Source organism: Heterobasidion irregulare (assembly GCF_000320585.1).
Source record: "Heterobasidion irregulare TC 32-1 unplaced genomic scaffold scaffold_08, whole genome shotgun sequence".
In the NCBI taxonomy this organism is placed as follows: Eukaryota; Fungi; Basidiomycota; class Agaricomycetes; order Russulales; family Bondarzewiaceae; genus Heterobasidion; species Heterobasidion irregulare.
Window position 1 is genome coordinate 21,295 of NW_009258204.1, and position 23,303 is coordinate 44,597.

The 23,303-nt window shown below is 55.8% G+C and overlaps 11 protein-coding genes across 11 annotated transcripts; 1 reads left to right on the plus strand and 10 right to left on the minus strand.

The window, feature by feature from the left end:
• Positions 1–921: 921 nt before the first annotated feature.
• HETIRDRAFT_324441 (uncharacterized protein) lies at positions 922–1,203 on the minus strand (the record flags this gene model as incomplete). Its single annotated transcript, XM_009550542.1, has 2 exons — positions 922–1,041; positions 1,150–1,203. 2 exons carry the CDS (start codon positions 1,201–1,203, stop codon positions 922–924), a joined length of 174 nt encoding a protein of 57 aa, XP_009548837.1.
• A 1-nt stretch (position 1,204) lies between these two features.
• Positions 1,205–1,375, minus strand: HETIRDRAFT_323194 (uncharacterized protein; the record flags this gene model as incomplete). The annotated part of the gene is made up of 1 exon (XM_009550543.1): positions 1,205–1,375. A coding segment is annotated over one exon (171 nt), but the record flags the coding sequence as incomplete, so codon positions are not given.
• A 962-nt stretch (positions 1,376–2,337) lies between these two features.
• Positions 2,338–3,311, minus strand: HETIRDRAFT_172076 (P-type ATPase; the record flags this gene model as incomplete). The annotated part of the gene is made up of 3 exons (XM_009550544.1): positions 2,338–2,598; positions 2,656–2,874; positions 2,928–3,311. The coding sequence occupies 3 exons, from the start codon at positions 3,309–3,311 to the stop codon at positions 2,338–2,340; spliced, it is 864 nt and encodes a 287-aa protein (XP_009548839.1).
• An 838-nt stretch (positions 3,312–4,149) lies between these two features.
• Positions 4,150–4,551, minus strand: HETIRDRAFT_172077 (uncharacterized protein; the record flags this gene model as incomplete). The annotated part of the gene is made up of 2 exons (XM_009550545.1): positions 4,150–4,469; positions 4,521–4,551. 2 exons carry the CDS (start codon positions 4,549–4,551, stop codon positions 4,150–4,152), a joined length of 351 nt encoding a protein of 116 aa, XP_009548840.1.
• A 139-nt stretch (positions 4,552–4,690) lies between these two features.
• On the minus strand, positions 4,691–7,584 carry HETIRDRAFT_103916 (uncharacterized protein; the record flags this gene model as incomplete). The annotated part of the gene is made up of 5 exons (XM_009550546.1): positions 4,691–4,825; positions 4,878–5,282; positions 5,365–5,582; positions 6,747–7,114; positions 7,463–7,584. The coding sequence occupies 5 exons, from the start codon at positions 7,582–7,584 to the stop codon at positions 4,691–4,693; spliced, it is 1,248 nt and encodes a 415-aa protein (XP_009548841.1).
• Positions 7,585–12,421: 4,837 nt separating this feature from the next.
• On the minus strand, positions 12,422–12,913 carry HETIRDRAFT_419784 (uncharacterized protein; the record flags this gene model as incomplete). The annotated part of the gene is made up of 1 exon (XM_009550547.1): positions 12,422–12,913. The coding sequence occupies one exon, from the start codon at positions 12,911–12,913 to the stop codon at positions 12,422–12,424; it is 492 nt and encodes a 163-aa protein (XP_009548842.1).
• A 784-nt stretch (positions 12,914–13,697) lies between these two features.
• HETIRDRAFT_453169 (uncharacterized protein) lies at positions 13,698–14,405 on the plus strand (the record flags this gene model as incomplete). The annotated part of the gene is made up of 2 exons (XM_009550548.1): positions 13,698–13,722; positions 13,819–14,405. 2 exons carry the CDS (start codon positions 13,698–13,700, stop codon positions 14,403–14,405), a joined length of 612 nt encoding a protein of 203 aa, XP_009548843.1.
• Positions 14,406–15,612: 1,207 nt separating this feature from the next.
• HETIRDRAFT_440939 (uncharacterized protein) lies at positions 15,613–16,347 on the minus strand. The gene has a single exon (XM_009550549.1). The coding sequence runs from the start codon at positions 16,295–16,297 to the stop codon at positions 15,884–15,886; it is 414 nt and encodes a 137-aa protein (XP_009548844.1). The 5' UTR covers positions 16,298–16,347; the 3' UTR covers positions 15,613–15,883.
• Positions 16,348–16,454: 107 nt separating this feature from the next.
• Positions 16,455–17,328, minus strand: HETIRDRAFT_477763 (uncharacterized protein). The gene is made up of 2 exons (XM_009550550.1): positions 17,015–17,328; positions 16,455–16,958 (listed from the first exon to the last, which is right to left on the minus strand). Exon 2 carries the CDS (start codon positions 16,920–16,922, stop codon positions 16,476–16,478), a length of 447 nt encoding a protein of 148 aa, XP_009548845.1. The 5' UTR covers positions 16,923–16,958; positions 17,015–17,328; the 3' UTR covers positions 16,455–16,475.
• On the minus strand, positions 17,064–19,120 carry HETIRDRAFT_103921 (uncharacterized protein; the record flags this gene model as incomplete). The annotated part of the gene is made up of 6 exons (XM_009550551.1): positions 17,064–17,206; positions 17,418–17,491; positions 18,771–18,839; positions 18,895–18,948; positions 19,002–19,052; positions 19,104–19,120. The coding sequence occupies 6 exons, from the start codon at positions 19,118–19,120 to the stop codon at positions 17,064–17,066; spliced, it is 408 nt and encodes a 135-aa protein (XP_009548846.1).
• A 3,959-nt stretch (positions 19,121–23,079) lies between these two features.
• On the minus strand, positions 23,080–23,298 carry HETIRDRAFT_324743 (uncharacterized protein; the record flags this gene model as incomplete). The annotated part of the gene is made up of 1 exon (XM_009550552.1): positions 23,080–23,298. One exon carries the CDS (start codon positions 23,296–23,298, stop codon positions 23,080–23,082), a length of 219 nt encoding a protein of 72 aa, XP_009548847.1.
• Between the last annotated feature and the right edge of the window lie 5 nt (positions 23,299–23,303).

Below are 23,303 nucleotides of genomic sequence, written 5' to 3' on the forward strand. Positions count from 1 at the left end.
GCTGCGGGCCCATGCGTGCAGCATCCCGCGGAAGTCGCGGGCTCGCGGGCTGCTGGAGACGCGGAGGGCGTCGGGGGCGCGACAAAGCGCGACTCAAGGAGCGCTGCGTCGACAATGGGGTTCGGCTGGGTGATGCGTGCGAGGGTCGCATGTTGAAATTCAAGCTGTTGCTCCATCAAGAATGGTCGATATATGACGGTGGCTCATTGACGGGAAAGTAGTCTGGGATGGTGACAGATTACGGTCAGAAAGGGGGGAAAGGGAGGCATAGTGGGGAGGGGCAGCGCCGCCGATTCTCGTCCTGCTTTGTTCTGCAACCAAGCGTCGACATTGAGCTGATCCGGCATTGTTTCAATCGAGTTGTGGGTGGATGGAGAAGTGGGATGGTCCACAGGGCTAAGCGTGGTGGAGGACTGGGAAGGCGAAGAGCATCAGCGCGGAGGTGTTGGAGCGTGCGAGAGGCGAATTTGGGCCTCTTGTCGTGGTGCGACAGGTGGCGGTCGAGCGCACTGGGTGGCGGGTGTGCGTGGCATCGAGGGTGGGAGTGCGAACAGTCGAGGGTACACAAGTCGAGGGAGGGGCGGGCAGATGGGAGGAGTAGTCAGTCCACACATGTGAGGAGGAGCCAGGGGGCTGAGAAGACGAATGCGTGGGGGTTCGAGGTGTGGATGTCGAGGGAGGGGCAGGCGGAAAGGACGATGACAGAAGGTATGTACCGTCGTACCGTTCTGCCTGCTCGATGAGCGTGTGTCCGTCACCATCGTCCCGTCGCTCCACCCTCGTCTCTCGACAGCCGCTGTCTCTCCTCTGCCTCTATCACCATCTGCTCCTTGTTCTTCTCTTCAACGTGCTCAACCTCGCGTGATAAGATAGTCACTTTGCTCCATGCGCCGTGAGACAGAATGGGCGCAGAGCAGTTGTTTAAAGAGAATGGCGCTGACACGGATGTCGTGGATGTTGATGAGAAAAGAGAAAGCCGTGGAGATGGAAGAGGGTGTGGAAAGAGCGTGGAGTGGGTGCCCGGAGTATTGCAGCTGCAAACTGTAAGAAAAAATGCTATCAGCAGTGCGCACTTTCTCTGAGCATCTGTTGTCTGCTGGCGTCGTCGAGAGCATGCAGAGGAAGGGTTCAGAAGAAGAAAAAGCTCACTAATGAAATCCAAAATGCCCTGAGAGAGCAAAGAGACCTTGGCTGAGGAAGCATGTTATGCTCGATGTTCAAATGTGTGGGGAGGGTCGACGCGACGCGACGTGGCGGCGTGCTTGATCACGAGACGTTGGAGGGCACTATGTGCCGACACAGTCGGAGGGAAAACTCCGACTGTGTCCGACACAGTCGGACTGTGTTCCGACACAGTCGGACTGTGTGCCGACACAGTCGGACTGTGTGGCGCGACAATCAACGGACTGTGTGCGGCACGGCCGGACTGTGTGGCGCAGATTCACCGCCAAATCTCGGACTGTCACCGAGAATCCGGACTGTGTGGCGCTGAACCAGCGCCAAAATCCGGACTGTGTGCGGTCTCGGCCGGACTGTGTGGCGCAACAGAGAGACTGTGCGTGGTGTGACAACAGTGTGACGACTGTGGGTCCGCAATCTCCCGACTGTGTGCCGCCCTTTCCCGATGCTGACTAAACTGTGTCTCCGGGTTGCAGAATACCCTCAACATCACAAACAATTACATATCTCTCGATCCCCTTATCCAAATGATAAAATTAGGCGATGATTTGAAAGGTAGTGTATGTAGGAGCATTTTATTAGTTTTGCAATGGAAATCCAAGGACAATTGTGGACTGGAGACTCGGTTTTTTGAGGTTTTCCCTCAATTCTGTATTTTGCCTGTAACATCTTCAGTGCTCCATGTCTACTAATGAAAATATTAGGGTACCATGACAAATACATTTTAAGCCTATTGAATCAGACAGAATTGTGTGCAACTTCAGATTTGGTTCCCAAAACCCAGACTGTGCTTCACACAGTCTGGTTTTAGGGGGTAGACTGTTTAAATCTATATCTATTGAACCCCTGATTCAATCTCACTGCTTCTGGGCCTCAAAGTTGAAGCAGGGTATGAAGATTTTAGAAAATATTTTTTTGTATTTATAAATGCATTTAATTGGCAACACAGTAGTTTCGGATATCGATGGACTCAAAAGTGTCGGTAATACTACTAGGCCCCGGGCAGGGCAGAGCTGTGCTGCGCCGACGGCAGCGACGGGTGCGGATGGTACAGTGGCGGGGCCGGGTGCGCGGTGGATGGGTGCACGCTTCCACGCCTACGCAGGCTGGGGGACGGGTAGTCGGGGGAGGGTGTCCGGTAGAAGGGTGCGTAGCCGCCTAGTGCGCCGGCGAAGGCCGAGGGCGCGAGGGGGCGTTGATGAGCGAGCCGGCACGAGAGCGGTCGTTGATGGCTACCCGGAGGAGTATCTCGTCGAGCGAGAGCAAAGAGGAGCGCGAGCACGAGCGGTGGCTGTTTGTGTGCAAGGGCGTGCGAGAGCGAGGGCGGCCGTGGCCATGGGCGGACCACTGCTTGTACTTGGACTCTGGGATGTCGCGGTAGGCGATGCAGAGCGTACGCAGGCCCTCGGTCGCGTAGTCCTGGGGAGGGCGCGTCAGCATCAGCAGTCGGTCGTCGAGGTATGGCGGGGCTCTCACTTCGAGGTGCACGAGGGTGTTTTTGCTGTATGGTTGGATCTTGCTGAGGCGCTCAAAGATGACGGCGTCGGCGCCCTTGCAGAGCTTGATGCGGCCGTCGGGGGCGCGGACGACGGTGGACATGCGCTTGCGGGTCGAGTTGAACTCGCACACGTTGAGGATCTGGTACTCTTGGGACGCTCCAAGGACATCGACAAAGACGGACTTGGGCTTGCGGGTCTGGGAGCGGGGAGGAGGTCAGACGGGACGCAGGAAGGGACGGGGGCACGCACGCGAAACTGGAGGCCGAGGAGCTCCGCGCCGGCGACGAGGGCGGCCTTGTCGGGGCTGCTGGCCTGATACTGCGTCTTGCCGTCCTTAAGCTCGGGGATGACGGTGTGGCAGACGGCGAGGAGGGTCAGAAACTCGACGAGAACGTCGCGCTCCCTGGCGGAAGCGGGGGCGGTGGTGTTGAGGAAGTGGTTGGTGCCGACACTGATGAAGATGGCGACCTCAACAGTGGGAACATCGACAGCGGAGAGCACGAGGATTCTGGGCGCGAGCGTGCATAGGGGTGAGCGTGCGCAGGGTTTTGGCGGCGACGCAGCACGAGGAAGGGGTGGGGATGTAAACCGCCGAGGGGATGAGCGCGAGGGCACTGGGTGGCAGGGTTGCATGGGCTGAACGGACAACCCGGCGCGGCGTCAAGGGCGGAACGTCGCCGTCGAGGAAATTGAGGGGGCGCAGGTCGAAGGAGGGGCGGGCAGAAAGTTGAGACCGGGATACACGCGTGTGCGGAGAGGAACTGGCGTAAGGAGGGACGACGACGCACCTTCATGACGTCTGTCCTGCTCAGCAAAGGGGCATCCATCACGACATTCTCGTCGTCAATGCTCATATGAGCTCCCGCTCCCCCTCCTCCTCCACCGCCGCCCTTCCTCAACTTCCTCAGCCACGAGCGCGGGACGGCCGAGGAATGGGGGATCGAGCGTGCACGGGGTCGAACGGTCGCATCGTCCACAGGACGAGGTGAGGTGAGGGTGTGGGGATGCGGGGTCAGGTGCGCGTGCAGTGTCGGCGATGATACAGGATGAAGAGTGGATGGAGGGGTTGACGAGAAGTCGGACGTACGTGCGTGAGCTGGAGGAGTCGCGCGTAAGCGAATGTGGGTCGCAGGCAAGGGCGAGTGCGTGAGCTCAAGGATTCCAGTGAGTCGAGGGCACTCGGCGGCGGGCAAGGGGCAGTAGGAAAAGATGAGCTCCGCGTCGCCGCCGTGAGGGCCGAGAGGCGCGAGGCAGCGGTCGAGGTCGAGGCTGAGGTCGAGCGCAAGCTTGCGCTCGTCGTCGTCGTCGTGGTAGTCGATGAGGCTGCCGATGAGCGGCATGCGTGGGAGGTGGATGCTTGACATGCAGAGCGGGGAGGATCGGCACGCTGGGCACGCGCTGGCGCTTGCACTTCTGGTCTGCAAACTGGTGGCGCATGAGCAGCGGCGCGCTGGGGAGCGGCACCGAGCCCTCATCGTCGTCGGCATCCGTGTCGACGTATGACTTCTCCTCGGCCTCCTGGCGGCGGGGCTCGAACGGCTGGCTGAGGCTGCGCGCGCGTTTGTGCGTCTGTGTGAGTGTGAGCGTGGACGGGAGAGCACGAGAAGAATTGCTGGGGTGCGGGCGGCTTTTCCTCTTTTCGGGGCTCGAGCGCGGTGTTCATCCCCCAGCGCAGGATGAAGTGCTCGAAGCACCTCTTCGCGAACCTGGGCTGGGCAACCTGCCGCACGAGCGCTTCCTGCGGGTCATGATGTCGTCGATCGCCTCCTTCGTGTTCTCCTGCGCGCCGTCCTGGCTCAGCGTTAGGAGTCATCATGTACAAACAAGCAGAAGGGCACCGACCTTGCGCATGTGGTCGAAGAACTCCTAACATGACGAGTTGATGGGCGTGTGCCAGTCCAATCCTTGCAGCGCGAGTTCGAGGATCGCCCTGAACACGTCCTGCTTAAGGAAGTGTACCAGGATGTTCTTGTTGTTCCAACGGAGGTGTAATCGGAAGTAGCGCAACGCAGCTACAGCAGTACGCGCTCTGGCATGCCGTTCACGTTGTGGTCCAGCAGCGTTGTGAGCACCTCCCCGCCAACCGCGATCATCCGCCGCCCCTCCGGCTCGCCCATCGCATGCACGACGCCGCGGTCAACGAGCAGCTTCAAGAGCGCCATACGCTTTGGCAGCTGCACGTTCTTGCCCATGCCGCACAGCTGCCGCTGCTACAGGGACACCGCGCGCCGGGGCGGGAGGCAGCCCGGGCGACGGCGTGCGCGCGTCGACGTTCATCGAGCCCTTCTCCTTGACGACCGACAGAGTCCCCAGCCGATTGTTGTGATCATCCGCACGCGTGCTCCCGTCCGCGTTGACAAAGAGGTCGATGATCTCGCCGGGGAAGCGCACGTCGTTTCGTAAGTGGTTGATGATGTCGATCTGGTTGAGGATGATGCACGAGTTGAGCATGTTGGACGTTGGGTTGTCGAGGATGCGCGCGAGGACAACGTCCTTGAGGAACTGCACCCGGTACGAGTGGTACACTTTCTGCGCGCTCGCGTTGTGCAGCGCGATCAGCTGGTGGGAGCTGGCGGACGTGCGAAGAAGTCGCGGTAGTTCGCCCTGTGCGTCAGGAACTCAGGGTCATCTGTCGCGAGATGTCAGAAATCTTCGAGGATGATGGGATTGGATGGTGGGGACACACCGATAAATTACTCGTTGTCTGGCATGTGACGGCGAGCGGGGAGAGCGGGAGAACGGGAGAACGAGCAAACCGGTCAAGCGGGTTGAGCAGGAGAACAGACGAGCGGGTCGAGAGGGACGCCGGCGGGCACGCTTGGTCATGGTGGTGACGAGCACGCGGGTGTTGATGCGGCGGACGGTAGCGTTGTACCGTACGTGGAAGGCGAAGAGGATGTGTGCCTAAGCGGACGGGAGGCAGGAGGCAGGGGCAGGTGAGGGAGGATGCGGCATTGATCCTGGCTGAGGTTTGGGCGAGGTGGAGCAGGTGGACAAGGGCGCATCAATGCTTCTGGTGATAATGGATGAGGCCGGTCGTCTGCACGCGATTGCATACACCCATGCACCCAAGGATGCACGCATCAGATGAATTGATGGCTCAGATGATGCTCTGAGTGATAGTCTTGTGTACTAGAGCGCGATGAACGAGCCGAGCTTCGCGAGCGTCAGCAGCAGGAAGAAGAGGATGTTTGAGTAAAGCATACACCGTATGCGACTCGTCTGCAGAGGAATGCTGACAAGACAGGCACTGTGAAAAGAAAGCATCAGAACCGAGAGAGCTGTCAATCGACGCTTGGCGCTGATGACACTTTCGGACTCGGACTCGATATCAGCAATATGGAAAGGGAGTACTTACCTTCTCTCTATCTCTCACTAGCTTCTCGGCATCCTCTTTGCCATTGACAAGCGGTGTGCGTCAAGCCCCTGCAGTAAATGCGGTTCAACCTCGTCAGCTGAAGTCCCTAGCGATATGGGTCACATCCGCAGTCCGGGCGTCCTGCCAGGAGGGCCGTTAGTGGTGCTGACGGACAGTGTCACGAACAAGGGGAGAAAAGTAGACAAAGCTAGGGGAGTAGTTGCCGCAGACAGCACGCGGCCGTTTCTGCACCTCGACTTGTCCACCGTGAAGCTCTCACATCAAGGTCCTCAACCGCGTGCGCGAGCCGTGTATCCAGCGCGACTTGTCTGCTGTGGAATACTTGATGTGAATCATCTCCAATGTGTGCAGGCGAGGATGTCGGGAGGTATAGGGACGTGGGGAGAGACTGAAGGGACGAGTGCATGTGGGGTTGCAGAGCCGATCTTGCGGGACCACGCGAATGTCGACAGTCGAAAAGGTCGAGACCACGGAGGAGACAAATGAGAAGGCAGGGAGTGGCAGGCGGGCATGCACTCAAGGGGAAGAGCATATGTGGGGTCTGGGGAGGGAATGGATGTCAGGGCACTCGGTAGCGGCCGTGCGTGGCGTTGTGGACATGGCTGCGAGTGCATGGGGTCGAGCGGATGACCGCAGATGTTGGACACAGGCGAGGATGCATGCATGGACTTGAGGGGACGATCGCGCACGCGTGGGCTCAAGGGCAGGATTGATGGTCGAGGTGGTTCGGAGCATTGGAGGCGTGTGTGATGTTAAGGGCGGGAGCGTGAATGGCCGAGGGGGAGAGGGAACGCAAGTTGAGGGAGGGGCGGGCGAAAAGATGAGAATGAGAGAGGAGTGCAGGGATGGACTGACACGAGATACGACGTACCTGCTTCTGTTGTGGATGTCCTTGTCGTCTATGCCCATTCTTTGTCGCTGCCATTGCTTGTGCTCGTCATCGTCCTCCGCCGCTGGCTGGACTCCCTCGTCCTTGTTGACGTTCGAACGGCCGCAATGCGTCACATATCGTGGGGCAGCGCGAGCATGTAGGTGTTGAGAGAGCGGGATGCTGACGCTACAGAAATAGTGGAGGGCACTCAGGCAACCAGGAGCACATGTGTGGGGAGGCGCTGGCGCGAGGAAGACATAATGACTCACCGTTCTATTGCTCAACCTGCTCAGCGAGCTTGCGTCCGTCGTGGATGTCTCTCATCATTCCCTCTTCCTCCGCAAGGCCCTAGAGAGAAAGAAAGTTGTCAGTTAAGACAAAGCCAGCAGCTAAAGATAGACAAAGAGAAAGAACAGTTAGCATCACAACATGCTGTCAGCGATGTGTGCTTTCTCGAGGCCTCGGCGGAGGCCATCGTCCGCTGGCATTGTTGGGAGCGTGCGGAGTGAGAGATCGAGAAAAAAAGAAACTTACCATTTTTCCTTGAGATTCTCTGAGGAAACATCGATTGAGGACTCTTGATGGTCAGAGGTGCCAAATGCTGGACGCGACGTGACGCGGGCGACTCGTGAACGGCGTGCTTGATCACGAGACATTGGAGGGCACTGTGTGCCGACACAGTCGGAGGGAAAACTCCGACTGTGTCCGACACAGTCGGACTGTGTGCCGACACAGTCGGACTGTGTGGCGCGACAATCATCGGACTGTGTGCGGCACGGCCGGACTGTGTGGCGCAGATTCACCGCCAAATCTCGGACTGTCACCGAGAATCCGGACTGTGTGGCGCTGAACCAGCGCCAAAATCCGGACTGTGTGCGGTCTCGGCCGGACTGTGTGGCGCAGCAGAGAGACTGTGCGTGGAGTGACAACAGTGTGACAACTGTGCGCCCGCAATCTCCCGACTGTGTGCCGCCCTTTCCCGATGCTGACTAAACTGTGTCTCCGGGTTGCAAAATACCCTCAACATCACAAACAATTACATATCTCTGGATCCCCTCATCCAAATAATACAATTAGGGTATAATCTGAAAGGTAGTGTATGTAGGAGCATTTTATTAGTTTTGCAATGGAAATCAAAGGACAATTGTGGACTGGAGACTCGGTTTTTTGAGGTTTTCCCTCAATTCTGTATTCTGCCTATAACATCTTCAGTACTCCATGTCTACTAATGAAAACCTTAGGGTACCATGACAACTACATTTTAAGCCTATTGAATCAAACAGAATTGTGTGCAACCTCGGATTTGGTTCCCAAAACCCAGACTGTGCTTCACACAGTCTGGTTTTAGGGGGTAGACTGTTTAAATCCATATCTATTGAACCCCTGATTCAATCTCACTGCTTCTGGGTCTCAAAGTTGAAGCAGGGTATGAAGATCACAGAAAATATTTTTTTGTATTTATAGTTTCATTTAATTGGCAACACAGTAGTTTCGGATATCGGTGGACTCAAAAGTGTCGGTAATACTACTAGAGAGACTGTGCGTGGAGTGACAACAGTGTGACAACTGTGCGCCCGCAATCTCCCGACTGTGTGCCGCCCTTTCCCGATGCTGACTAAACTGTGTCTCCGGGTTGCAAAATACCCTCAACATCACAAACAATTACATATCTCTGGATCCCCTCATCCAAATAATAAAATTAGGGTATAATCTGAAAGGTAGTGTATGTAGGAGCATTTTATTAGTTTTGCAAATGGAAATAAAAGGACAATTGTGGACTGGAGACTCGGTTTTTTGAGGTTTTCCCTCAATTCTGTATTCTGCCTATAACATCTTCAGTACTCCATGTCTACTAATGAAAATATTAGGGTACCATGACAAATACATTTTAAGCCTATTGAATCAAACAGAATTGTGTGCAACCTCCGATTTGGTTCCCAAAACCCAGACTGTGCTTCACACAGTCTGCTTTTAGGGGGTAGACTGTTTAAATCCATATCTATTGAACCCCTGATTCAATCTCACTGCTTCTGGGCCTCAAAGTTGAAGCAGGGTATGAAGATTACAGAAGGGATTTTTTCATATTTATATTTGCATTTAATTGGCAACACAGTAGTTTCGGATATCGGTGGACTCAAAAGTGTCGGTAATACTACTAGGGTATGAAGATTACAGAAAGGATTTTTTCAAATTTATATTTACATTTAATTGGCAACACAGTAGTTTCGGATATCGGTGGACTCAAAAGTGTCGGTAATACTACTAGTTGTCATCTATATCCCCGCTTCGGCCCTTCTGCTCCATGACACTAGTCTAGCTTCAATGTACTCCAAGAGTGTTCTGTTTTCTACGTAAACCCTTTCCTTGATAGACATACAGAAATGACAGTATATTAGTATGTTTATGCACTCGAATCGAGAGCCCTGAGATGTGCGACAGGCGTCACCGTGTGATCTCTGCCGCTCTGCGTCTCTACATCAACTCTACACGCGCCGCTCGACCACAACAAATCTTCCTCCTACCACTGCAACTAATCGCTTCGCAGACGACGAAGGACCCAGCACGAAGAGCGCACCTTAAGCACCGACTGTCTCTTTGTACACAATCACAATTCATCCCTGCCGCGACACCGAGCCAAGACATTATCGAGGCACGACGATGTTCAATTGACGCTATGCCGACTGCGACACACTGCGGCCTTGTGCATCTGAAAGCCATCGGACGAAAATTTACCATATTTTAGATTACTTAGATACAGTTTTCTCACTTGGTGAGCCTCTTAGCTCATTTGCTCGCGTTAGCGCTAATTTGCGCTGTCCTAACCACTCTTACCAAATGGCTAACGCGGAAGGGTTTTCCTGATGTAGCAGCCGAGCAGACCCGGTGCAGAACCAGGAGAATGCGAGAGCAGGCAAGCGACATGACGCCGACCGGAGACCAGGAAGACCCTCCTCCAGCTGGCCGACCCAACCATCCAGGCCATCCAGGCGCTACGCCTCACTATTGATGAGGTACGACCACACCTAGCATCACACCGAGGTAGCCACGCCCCCCGCCCCCACCGTGCCGCTCTTCTTCATTTTCCGCGCCTGCGCAACCGACGTCGACTCAATCGCGCCGAATGTATTGGGCTCTCACCCACACTGCCCCTCAATCCCGCTGGTCTTGGCCTCTGCAGTGCGTTCGGACACCACGTCCGCAGGGCTGCTCGCGGCCAAGTGCGAGATGGCGAATAACCGGCCGTAACCGAAAGTGGGCGTGAGGGAAAGCGGCTGAACGGGCGTGCTCTCGACCGAGGTGGGCAGGTGAGCGAGGAGACCGCGCGAGAGGAGAAGCGGATGGGCGGACATCGCGTCAAAGGCTGGGATCTCAAGGGAGGGACTGAAACACATGACGACGTCCGACGTCCGCGTGCGCGGGAGAGGGACTGGTGCAAGACGGAGAGGGATGGCGCGAGAGACGACGTACCTGAAACCTGCTCATCCGTCCCCACCCAAGTCTCTCTGCCGCCTCCATTCATTGTCCTCATCCAGCCCCTTTCTCTCCCGCCATCTCAATCTCGCCCTCTTCGTCGACCTTCAAACCGCCGCAATCCTTGCGCATCCTAGGCTAGCGCCCGCCCAGAGGCATTGATGAAGCGACCTTAGCGTTTAACTAGAGACATTTGACCTTCTTGACAGCACTGTGTTGCAGGAATGTCGAGAGCCTGGGGATGAGCGCCCGTGGAATCGCAGAGACCGGCTGTCGAGGCGTTAAGAGGACGAGCTTCAGGGACGGCGAGCGTGAGTGGGGTCAATAAGAAAGTGGGAGGGCGCTGGGTGGAGGCTGTGTGCGTGTCCGAGGGATCCAGTCCGCGCGGACGTGGGTCGCAGGCGAGGACGAACGCATGGGTTCGAAGGTGAGTGGGCTCCAGGGGGCGACATTCGATGCGATCGATGCGATCGGCGGCCCTGGGTGGCGAGCGTGTGCGACGTCGAGAGTGGTAACATCGACAGCGGAGGGGAAGACTACGAGGGTAAGCGTGCATGGGCTGAGCCTCCGCGGGGTCTTGGCAGCGACGCAGCACGAGGAAAGGATGGAATCGTGAATCGTCGAGGGGATGAGCGCGAAGGCGCTGGGTGGCGGGGTTGCGTGGTCTGAGCGGACAGCCGGGTGCGGCGTCGAGGGCGGCAAGGTCACCGTCGGGGGGTCGAGGGGAAGCAGGTTGAAGGAGGGGCTCGGATGAGCAAAGCGGAGCGAGCCGGTAACAGGCCGCGGCGTCGAGTGGGGGATCCGGGCGTGTCGAGCGGGGATCCGTGCAACGCAGACGACGCGCAAGGGGACGTGGACGATGTGGGCAAGTGGCCGTGGTGTCGGGCGGGTCGAGCACAAGAGTGAGCGTGCGAGTGAGCTAGTGAGCATGCGAGTGAGCTAGCGAGCGAGTCGAGAGCAAAAGCGGATCAGAGGGGGGGCGGACGAGTGAGTTTAGCGTCGGGCTAGGGTGTTCAGGGAGGCGGGCAGGCAGGTCGAATACAAGAGGTACGGGTGCGAGGGAAGGACTTCAGTGAGAGACGATGACGTACCTTCATCCCTCATGGATAGCCTCGTCATCCATGCCCATTCCCTTCCAGCCCGTCTCTCCGCCGCACTCGTTCCTCGTCTTCTGCCGCCAGCTGGGTCTCATCCTCCTCGTCCACACTCGAACCGCCATGATCCTTTGTGCGTCGTCAGGCAGCGTGCGCTCCGGGGGTGCAGACGGCAGTGAACGTGGGCGTAGGTGTGGACGAGGACAGGGGTCGCCGTCAGTGGAGGGGCAGTGCGTGGCGGCCGTGCGTGAGGTCGAAGGAGGGGACGTCGGCCTTGAGACAGTGAAGCAGGGTGGTCCAAGGGCGTATAGGGTTCAAGGCCGTTGAGAGGAGAGAGGACGCATGTGCATGAGTTCGAGGCGATGCGTGCGTGCGGCGGAAATGTTAAGGGAGGGGCAAGAAGAAAGACGAGAGGAGGGACGTACCCTCGTAACGATCAGCCCTCCCTTTACCGTCTTGTCTCTCTGCCGCCAGCTTGCCCTTGCCCTCCTTGTTGACACGTTCGAGCGCATGCAGCGCATCTGAACAGAGCACAGGGTGCATGCTGAGTCGTCGCGCTCGGGGTCACCTAGCGACGGCAACGGCGAGTCAGTGGAGGAGGGGTCGTGCGAGGGCGAGGAGCCGCTCTCCTGCATGGACGCCGAGTCGGGGCGCGGGGGCAAGATGAACTTGCTGAGCGCGGCCGCAAAGGCAGGGGATATCGCAGCTCAAGAACGGGTTCAGGACGCATGTCCTGGGCCCGTACACGTCGGCGGCGGAGTCGGGCAGGCAAGGCCATCCTGGATGCGCTCTGCGAGGGAGATGCGCACGCGGAAGCCCTCGGCGACGCGGGAGAGGAGTGCAGGGTAGACGATGGGGGTGCGTCAGCCGCCGCATCTCCTCCTCGCCGATCTTCTGCGTCGCGCGGAGTTTCTCCGTCCTGTACCGCTCATACAGCAGCCAAGGGTGGAGGGGGGCATGACACCGGGGGAAGGGAAGGCCGGCCAGTGCGTGAGGATGCGGATACGGATGCGGCAGCGGCGGCCTGGTCGAGGAGGGCAGCGCGTATGTGAGCGGTGCTCGCCGCGGACATGGACTTGGAGTGGTCCTGCGGAGTGCGGTCGCGGTCGCAGCGGTTGGCGCTGGGCCTGGTGCGCAAGGACTCGGTGGAGCGGCGTGAGGAGGTGGAGGAGGCGGAGGCGGAGGCGGTGGTGGTGGTGACGGCGGACGAGGCGTCGGAGGCAGAGGTGTTGACGAAGGTGGAGGAGGCGGAGGACGTGCCGGGATGGTGGGTGGTGTCAAGCTGTAGCGAGTAGGCGAGCGCGACGTCGAGTGGAAGATGCGGGTGAGACGAGCGGGGGTCCGGGCAACGCATGCGATGCGCGAGGCGATGTGGGCGATGCGGGCGAGCCGGCCGGTGGGCCAGTGGGCATGAGATCATGCGAGGAGAGCGGGGAGGGCAGTACAGCGAGCGATGGGGTCGAGAGGGCCGGACGGGAGAGCGGGTCGGACGGGAGAGCGGGTCGGACGGGAGAGCGGGTCGGATGTGGGAGAGGTTGAGCGGACGAGATGAGGGGGCGGGTAGAGTCGAGGGATAGGCCGTTGAGGGCGACGTGGAGAGGAGGTCGAGGGCGAGAGGTGTGCGTGTACGGGGGAGGAACTGGGGCGAGTGACGGCGTACCTATTGTTATGTCCTCGTCGTCCGTTTCCTACCTCTTCTGTGCTTCTTCTCGTCCTCCTCCTCGTTGTCGTGGGTTTCCGCGTCGTCGAGCAGCGTTGGTTCGTGGGTGTTGGTGCAGCGGGACGCCGCTGCCGTGGAGACCGTCAATCGTGTCGAATGAGACAGCGGTGGGAGCAGGCAACTGGTCGAAGGGATGCGTGTGCACGACGCCGAGGGAACAAGTGAGGGGTTGAGGCGGACGAGCGGGAGCTGGAGAGTCACGAAGTTAATTAAGTGGTCGCGTGCGCTCGACGCGAAGTTAAGTCCGTCTCTAACTCAAGTCTGTCCGCGCGCAAACCTCAACCTTCGTCCCCTCGCCCTCGCCTCGACACCATGCACACCCACCACCCACTTCCTTCGCCTTCGTCCTCTCATCCTCTCGGCCCCATGCACACGCGTCCACTCGGCCACAACAACCCCTTCGACTGCTCCCTCACGCGCCCCTGCCGCCGCCGCATCCGTGCTTTGCCCTTGCGCACAGCGTGTCGCAATCGTCACGCTACCCATGCTTCAGCGCGTCGACGGCGAGGGTGAGGAGCGTTGTTAATGTGAAGAGGAGGTGCGAAGAGGAATGCCATGAAAAAGGTCCGTATCACTTACTTTCGCTCGCCCTCCCCCGGCCCTAGTCCTGCCCCTCCCTGCCCGGCCCTGCCTGTCCCGTGCACCTGCGCACACCCGGAAGCGGCTCCTCGCGCCGCGTCTCTTCCCCTGCTCTTTCCTAGGAGGCGAGGGAACGACCACGCTCCCCGGTACCCTACCGCCCGACGCCTTGTTCTCCAAATACGCTCACTCGATGCTGCGCACCGCCGCGCACGCATCGCACGAGCGCACCCTGTCCTCCGCCTCCGGCTACGCGCACCACCATATGGCCGGCACTGCCAAGAGCACCACCTCGCCCACGAAGCAGCGCTACGTTGCGGACGCGCACGGCCTCGAGATCGCCAAGAAGATCCGGCAGGGCGAGGTCGAGCTGCGCGATCGCACCATCGTCCTGTGCGACATCAAAGCCAACGTCCGTCCAGCTCGCTTTGCGAAGCTGAGGGCCATCACGGACGCGAAAAAGCCAGGCAAAGCCCCCACCGCGATCCCCGCTGTCTCAGGTTTAAAACGCCTCCGCGGCCGACATCGTGGCGGCGCAGGGGAAAGAGGCGGCGGTGAGCGGGGGCGTAGGCGTGGACGAGGACAGAGACGGGGTCGGGAAGGGAAAGGTTAGTCCCTCGAGGATCTGTAGATAGTAGAAGTAGAGGAAAAGAGAAGGAAACATCATGTATCAGTACATGCCCTCGGCGGTGCGGAGGCCCATCGTCCGTTTGCAAAGCCGAGTGCGAGAAATAAAAGGTACAATAAGATATAATAAGAACATACTCACAGCGCGGGTATCTGTAAGGTTAATGCTCGTAGGCTGTCTCATTCATATAGAGTCGAGTTTGTGCAGGTTTTGCGCTTGTTGGCATAGCGGAATCCTGATACGCGCCTGACATGACGAGCCTCTCCAGCCGCAGTGAGGCTCGTCATGTCAGGCATGTATCGGGACTCAGCCCTGTCAATACGCAGCTGACATGACGAGCCTCTCCAGCTGCAGCGAGGCTCGTCATGTCAGCCGTGTATCAAGACTCAGCCAAGCTGATACGCGCCTGACATGACGAGCCTCTCCAGCCGCGGACAGGCTCGTCATGTCAGCCGTGTATTGGCATGGGTGGCTTCTTCACCTCTTAATGGCCTCTTTAGCCCTGCCATACCCCTGTCCTACCCTGAACCTTTTAGCTTTTTAGGTTAGAATTTGTGTGCTGCTGCAGCGGGTTACGAGCAGAGGACGGCGACGAGCGTGTCGTTCATGGCTATAACGTTGAGGGAGGGGCGAAGATGAAGGCGGGAGGTGTGCGCGTACAGGGGAGGAACTGAGGTGAGTAACGACATACCTCTCGTTGATGTCGACCGTTCCCAACCGTGGGTGTCAGCATGAGCGAGGGATAGCCATAGACAAGGACAAGAAGGTGGAGGTGGAAAGAAGATGAGTGGCCGCGGCTGATACGCGGCTGACATGACGAGCCTCTCCAGCTGCAGCGAGGCTCGTCATGTCAGGCGCGTATCGGGACTCAGCCCTGCCAATACGCGGCTGACATGACGAGCCTCTCCAGCTGCAGCAAGGCTCGTCATGTCAGGCGCGTATCGGGACTCATCCCTGCCAATACGCGGCTGACATGACGAGCCTCTCCAGCCGCGGACAGGCTCGTCATGTCAGCCGTGTATTGGCATGGGTGGCTTCTTCACCTCTTAATGGCCTCTTTAGCCCTGCCATACCCCTGTCCTACCCTGAACCTTCTAGCTTTTCAGGTTAGAATTGGCACAGATCGGCGCGGATTGACGCTCTCTCCGAAAATTTCGCCCACGCGTCGTGTGGGTGAATAGGGCCTTGGTGTAAAAACATAATCTCTTCTCCAATGGGAGAGGAAGAGACAATTTGCAAGACCGCGATCTATGCATAAAAAAAGAATCTAACTACAGATAGGGGAGGTACATCAAAAGTAGCGACAAGCGGTAGCGCGCATATAGTATACATGCAATGGATGAGGCGGTTGGGAAGTGTCGTCGTATCTCTGTCATACTCGGACTCGGCATCGACGTAATGGGAAGGGAGTGCTCACTTTGCAAATAAGAATAATCCTTCACTACTAGCCCCATGGCTTCAACTCAGGTCAGCCTAGCCGCTCTCACTTGACGGGGGCAGGGAATCGTCGGCGAAGCCAGCACACGCCCGTTTCTACACCTTGACTTGTCAACCGCGGAGATCTCGTATTGAGGTTCTCGACTGCGCGCGCGAGCCATGCATCCTGTAGAACTCGCCCGCTGTGGGGTGCTTGATGCCAAGCATCTCTGATGCGTGCAGGCGAGGACGGCGGGCGGTATAGGGACGTGGGGAGAGGCTGAAGGGACGAGCACAGGAGGCGGCGCGGCAGCGCGTTGCGCATGCGTGCGCGCAGCCGGATAGGGGCTTGAGGCAGAGAAGGTGCAGGTTGGGATGGGGTCGGTGCAGGCTGTGTGGGGGAAACGGGCTGCAGGGAGGGAGGGGGGGAAAAAGGGTGTGGAGGAGGGTATTTGCCGCATGGGCAATGGGTTGTGAGGGCCGGGGAGAGTGGGCAGGGTGGAGGGATGCTGGAGGGCGGTTGGCAGGGCTGGGTGCACCGATGAACGGTGCAGGCGAAGGGTCTAAGAAACACAGTTTTGTCAGTCAAAATCCGGCACAGATGGAGGAAGAACGTACCGATCGTACGAATTCCCACAATCAAACGGCCCGACCCACTGCTCCTCCTCCTCCCCGCTGTCTCCGCGTACTACAGCGCACGCCTCCTTCTTTCCCTCCCCGCATGCAAGCCTCTTCTCCACTTTCCCGCACCAGCACCGCGCCGCCTCGGTCACCGCGCACGGCGGACACGTGCCGGGATGGCATGGCTCCGCACAGATGTGGTTCCCGCATGCGAGCCGCTTTTCGCAAGCGCGGCCGCAGGAGAGGTCCACGCGCGCGGTGTCGGCGGTCGAGGACAGGTGCACAGGGGAGGGAGATGTGCGGGAGCACCGCAGGGAGACCGTCTACTTGCCGCAGTGGCATGGGCACTGCGTCGTCGCCTGGCAGGGCGGGCATGGGCCTGGGTGGCACGCAAGCACGTAGGGATGCCCGCACATGTGCGAGCGCGAGCAGGGGCTCGTGCATGAGTGGGGCGTCGAGAGGCATGGGGGCTTCGGGTCCTGGGTGGAGCCACAGAAGCACCTGCCGGGTGCGGGTCAGGGCTATGGGAGCAGGCTCAGAGAAGGAACGGGGCGTACCAGTAGCAATGCGGGATGGACTCGCGCTTGAACCAGCTCCCAGGCAGCGCTAGTCGTCCTTCCTGCCGCTCTCGCTACGTCTGCACCAGGCTTCCTTGATGTCCTTGACACTCTTCGCGGCCCACAAGCGAACACACTTGAGGTGGAAGGTCGTCCAGCAGTACTTCACGCGCTCCTGCTCGTGCTCGTGGCCTGCAGGGGGCGCAGTGTCGGGGTCATGCAGGACGAAGGTGGGGGAGCAGGACCAGGTCGGCTGGGCAGGGACGATCGCGTTGAAGCAGATGGGGCAGTCGGGGTAGGGAGGGGTGCAGGGATGGTTGGGGGGTGGCAGGTCGAGGGGTCAGAAAGCGGAGAGGTTGAGAACGAGGTATTTGTATACTTAGAGAGACTGGAAATGACGCACCTAATATCAAGGGGATGAGAGCAGGATTGATGTCAATATCGAGGTCAAGGGGTACTGGGAACCGGGAGTCAACACTACAACACGCTGTCAGCAATGTGTGGACGCGACACGACGTTGTAGTGTGCTTGATCACGAGACGTTGGAGGGCACTGTGTGCCGACACAGTCGGAGGGAAAACTCGGACTGTGTCCGACACAGTCGGACTGTGTTCCGACACAGTCGGACTGTGTTCCGACACAGTCGGACTGTGTGCCGACACAGTCGGACTGTGTGCCGACACAGTCGGACTGTGTGGCGCGACAATCAACGGACTGTGTGCGGCACGGCCGGACTGTGTGGCGCTGATTCACCGCCAAATCTCGGACTGTCACCGAGAATCCGGACTGTGTGGCGCTAAACTAGCGCCAAAATCCGGACTGTGTGCGGTCTCGGCCGGACTGTGTGGCGCAACAGAGAGACTGTGCGTGGTGTGACAACAGTGTGACAACAGTGCGCCCGCAATCTCCCGACTGTGTGCCGCCCTTTCCCGATGCTGACTAAACTGTGTCTCCGGGTTGCAGAATACCCTCAACATCACAAACAATTACATATCTCTGGATCCCCCCATCCAAATAATAAAATTAGGTTATAATTTGAAAGGTAGTGTATGTGTGGGCATTTTATTAGTTCTGCAATAGAAATAAAAGGATAATTGTGGACTGGAGACTCGATTTTTTGAGCTTTTCCCTCAATTCTGTATTTTGCCAGTAACATCTTCAGTACTCCATGTCTACTGATGAAAATCTCAGGAGATCATGAAAAATACATTTTAAGCCTATTGAATCAGACAGAACTGTGTGAAACTTCGGATTTGGCTCCCAAAACCCAGACTGTGCTTCACACAGTCTGGTTTTAGGGGGTAGACTGTTTAAATCCATATCTATTGAACCCCTGATTCAATCTCACTGCTTCTGGGCCTTAAAGTTGAAGCAGGGTATGAAGATTACAGAAAATATTTTTTTGTATTTATAGTTGCATTTAATTGGCAACACAGTAGTTTCGGATATCGGTGGACTCAAAAGTGTCGGTAATACTACTAGAACGCTCGCGCCGAAGAGTAGGAGAAGTCATCTGAAGCCTTTCAGCACGCTCTTGCTCCCGCACAGTCTGGCGTTCATGCTCAGGAGTCCTAGGAGGAGTTCTTATAAACCCTAAAATTAATAAACAAATTTTGTGTGGTTTAACAAAAACTGCATACCTTGTCATAGTCACATCCACATGGGCAGCCTCTTCAACAGCCTCTTGGTTTTCAACATGTCTATAGTTTCTTTTTTTTAGCCAATGACCATAAAAAGATTAAATAAAACCACATACCCATTGAGATTCTCAGGTGGAGGAGTCATATACAGATCATCCTCATCTTCACTATTATTGGCATTCTCGCTATAGCAAATATGAGTACACACAACCAATAATAAGCAAAAAGTAAAACACATACTTATGTACAGTCTCAGGTGGAGGTGTCATATAGAGATCATCCTCATCATCATCTCTAAAGAGAATTTTAGCACTGAAACAGTATCCAAGCAAGCCAAAGATACTCACAAAGGTGCCAATGCAGGCATCCAGACTTCCACCACACCCTCGTTAGGAGGCCTACAAAAAGAGTTGAGCACAATAGACATGATGCAAGCAATATAGACTTACAAAGGTGGAACACTCATTGTGAAAAGCTAAATAAAAAAAACACCTGCAAACAAAACCAAGAGCCAAGAGTGGTTGCCAAGCTAAGCACTCGCTGAATGCCCCCTCACAGTTCACCTGAAGAAATTGCCGCAAGACAGTGCCAGGGGAAGAGGATTCCCAATGCTCTTTGACAACTCGATGTCACTCGTTGTCTGCAAAGCAGGTCGTTGTGACTGTGAGATTGTGGTAAAAGGTACCTGAGCAACTGAAACACCGCAGGATGAGAGAGGTCCAGGCAGCTATGAAAAGACTGCTTTTGGCTACAGCAAACTAAGGCCGTGCTAGTAGACTTCACACCCTGTAGGCTCTTTCTAAGCAGAATCCGTGCTCAGAGACACCCAGTAGAGCAGAGTAGAGTTTGAGAGAAAAGCCAGTGAGGAATAAAGCAGAGGAGAGCACAGATGAGGGTCCAGGACAGAGATGATGGTGGTTGGCGGCAGAGATCCAATGTCGCAAGCCTCGCGCGGAAGCGCTGACTCATCGAATTTCAAACTCCGACACGCTCCGTTTCGCGTCCCGAAGCCTATGGGACAGTGGTCTCGCGTGGTTTCTTACGTGGCCCACGCGAGCATAAGCGAGGAGCACGCGAGCATAGCCGTCGCTTAAGCGCCACAATTTTGCAGTGTCGCCCTCTATTTACTAGCTTCTCACCCGTCGCGTTGCGACGGCGCAACCATGCTTAATCTGAGTTTTTGTTACAGTGCTTGGTCTTATGTGCCTGTAAAGTCTAGTCTCTGTAAAGTCCAGTGCTCGTAAAGTCCAGTGCCTGTAAAGCCCAGTGCTTGTAAATTTTAGTGCCTATAAAGTCCAGTGCCCATAAATTATTTTGCCCTAATATAGCTCTCTGATCATATTCTATAAGGTCCTGCCCATAATATTCTCTATATAAGACTCTCTTGTCAAGTATTATTTAGTTCCTCTATAAGGTCATACCTATAAGGCTTTTCCATAAAGTGCTGGGATACTATTTCAAGCTCCAACAGCTGCCAATATATGGCCCATATAAGGTTCTCCTATATAGCTTCCTTCATTATATTCCCCTGTTAGGTTTCTCCATTATGCTTACCTATTATGTTCCTCTGTCAGGTTCCTCTATAAGATCTTGCCAGTGAGACTCTCTTGTGAAGCTCCTCTATAAGGTGCTAGAATATCACTTTTAGTGCCCATAAAGTCTAGTTCCCATGATACTCTATAATGTCCTGCCTATAAGATTCCCCTATAAGGCCTCTCTATGAGATTTTGCAAGATGACATTCAAAAGATTCCTCCCCTATAAGGTTCCTCTGCCAGATCCTGCCTATATGGCTTTCCTATTAGGCTCCCTTTTCATATTCCATGAAAGGTTCTGCCCATAAGGCTCCCCTATGAGATTCTGCCCTATGAGGCTCCCCCGTGAGGTTCCCTATGGGGTGCCAGAATGCCATTTTGAGCCCCGATGGCTGCCGAGGCACGGCCTGCTCCAGTTGTTGGCATTGCCGGGCAGACCGGGATGCTGTGTGAAACCCCGACAGCTGCCGAGACACGGCCCGCTCCAGTTGCCGAGGTTGCCGGGCGGCTGAAGAGACAGCTCGCTCCGCTCGCCAAATTTGTCATGGCGCTCGCTTCGCTCGCGTGGTTTCTTACGTGGCCCACGCGAGCATAAGCGACAACACGCGACATTAGCCGGCGGAGTTTTGCCACAATTCTTCACTGTCGCCCTCTATATAGGGACTAGCTTCTCACCCGTCGCGTTGCGACGGTGCAACCATGCTTAATCTGAGTTTTTGTTACAGTGCTTGGTCTGATGTGTCTGTAAAGTCTAGTGTTCACAAAGTCTAGTGCCTATAAAGTCTAGTGCCTGTAAAGTCCAGTGCTCATGCTTAATCTGAGTTTTTGTTATAGTGCTTGGTCTTATGTGCCTATAGAGTGCACTGACTATAAAGTCTAGTGCCCATAAAGTCTAGTGCCCATAAAGTCTAGTGCCTGTAAAGTCCAGTGCCCGTAAAGTCCAGTGCGCATAAAGTCTTGTGCCCCAATATCCCTATATGGCTCTTTTATGATATCCTATAAGGTCCTTCCTATAAGCTTCCCATATAAAGCTCCCTATAAGGTCCCATCCATTAGATTCCCCTATGAGATTCTGCCCTATGAGGCTCCCCCGTGAGGTTCTCTGTGAGGTGCTAGGATGCCATTTCAAGCTCTAATGGCTGCAGAGGCATAGCCCATTCCAGTTGCTAGGGTTGCTAGGAGCACCCAAGATATGGCTCACTCTGCTTACTAAAATTTCTGTGCCCCAATATCCCTATATAGCCCTTCTGTGACATCCCATAAGGTCCTTCCTATAAGATTCCCATATAAAGCTCCCTATAAGGTCCCATCTATTAGATTCCCCTATGATATTCTGCCCTATGAGGCTCCCCCGTGAGGTTCTCTGTGAGGTGCTAGGATGCCATTTCAAGCTCTAATGGCTGTAGAGGCATAGCCCACTCTAGTTGCTAAGGTTGCTAGGAGCACCAAGACATGGCTCACTCTGCTCACCCAATTTGTCATGGATGCTTGCTTTGCTCACATGGTTTCTTATGTGGCCTACATAAGTGTGAGCAAGGACATATGACTTGAGCTATTAGCCCAGTGCCACCATTTCTTATTGTCCCCTTTTATTTATTATTAATTTACATAAAGAAAATACCTGCAAACAAAACCAAGAGCCAAGAGTGGCTGCCAAGCTAAGCATTTGCTGAATGCCCCCTTACCTGAAGAAATCACTGCAAGACAGTGCCAGGGGAAGAGAATTGCCTACACTGTGTGTACCGCAGGGGTTTTCCCAGGATAAACCGTGGATAAAACCCTAGATATGAATAAAGTTTTTGTTTGGATTTATCCACGGAAACTACTGAAACACAAACTCAAGGTTTGTTCAATATTTTATTGTGAGACGTGAATAAATATCAGATAAACCTTAAGTTCTTGTTTTAGTGAATAAACCGGAACAAAAACTTTATCTATATCCATTGTTTTATCCACGGTTTATCCCGGGAAAACCCCTGCGGTGCACGCAGTGCTATGCTTAGGTTAGCCCTGGGCACGCGCGCGCTGACCAACTCCGTTTCAATCTCCGACACGCTCCGTTTCGCGTCCCAAAGCCTATGGGACAGTGGTCTCGCGTGGTTTCTTACGTGGCCCACGCGAGCATAAGCGAAGACACGCGACCTGAGCCGCCGGCCCAGCGCCACAATTTTCCAGTGTCGCCCTCTATTTATGGATGGATGGATGGATGGATGGATGGATATGGATATATAGAGATGGATGGATGGATGGATGGTCTAGGTGTGTATTTCTTAGTCCAAAGAGTGATCGAAACCTGAATGCATGGGCCAATGTAGGAAAATGGATGTCATGACGAGTGGCATTTCAGTCGGAAAGATATTTTGGCAACGAAGGACTGGGAATCCAGAAGTCACGCAAGGTCCTTGTTGCGTGAATGTAGGCGCGTGAACGTAGGTAGATACAACTCATGATATCTAGACTCCCAATACTTCGTAGAGAACCCCCCGGTCAGTGATCTGAAAGTGAAACTCGGGAGTGTACATACATGTTCAGTTTCAAACGTGACGCTCAGCACAAACGGAAATTCATTTGATCTGCCCGGTCCTATTTACCGAATTCCCTCCGAATACTGGAAAGGCATGGGCGCGTGCGTGAAATTTGATCTCTGACAACATACTGCAACTCCGTAAGTGCCCACGCTATATCGCTTCACTCAGCACAGCTCGGATAGGTCATCGAAGTTGTGCAGACTCAATGCGGTCATTCTGTTCTGTGTGGTCTGAACACCATGACCCCAAACGCCCTACTTCTTCGAGCGCATCGCGGCAACCTATCAGCACGCAAGTACGTGACATCTGGAGCCAAAAATGAATGAGAGCAGTCTCACCATCGTACACCATGAATCGGCAATGCTAAAGGGCTCCACGTCTCGCGTGCCGCTGCTCTGCGAGGGCCAGTGTGAGCTTTTGCAGTTGGACGGTGGCGGTGTGGTCACCGCCATTGAGTGGGGAGCTACGCTGTTCAAAATCTGCGAGGAAGGACTCGAGGCGAGCGTTTGCAGCCCTTGCGGACAGTTTTTTTATTGCAGTGGGGAGGATGCGGGCAGGCGGTGAGGATGCGCTAGAGTCCATTTTAT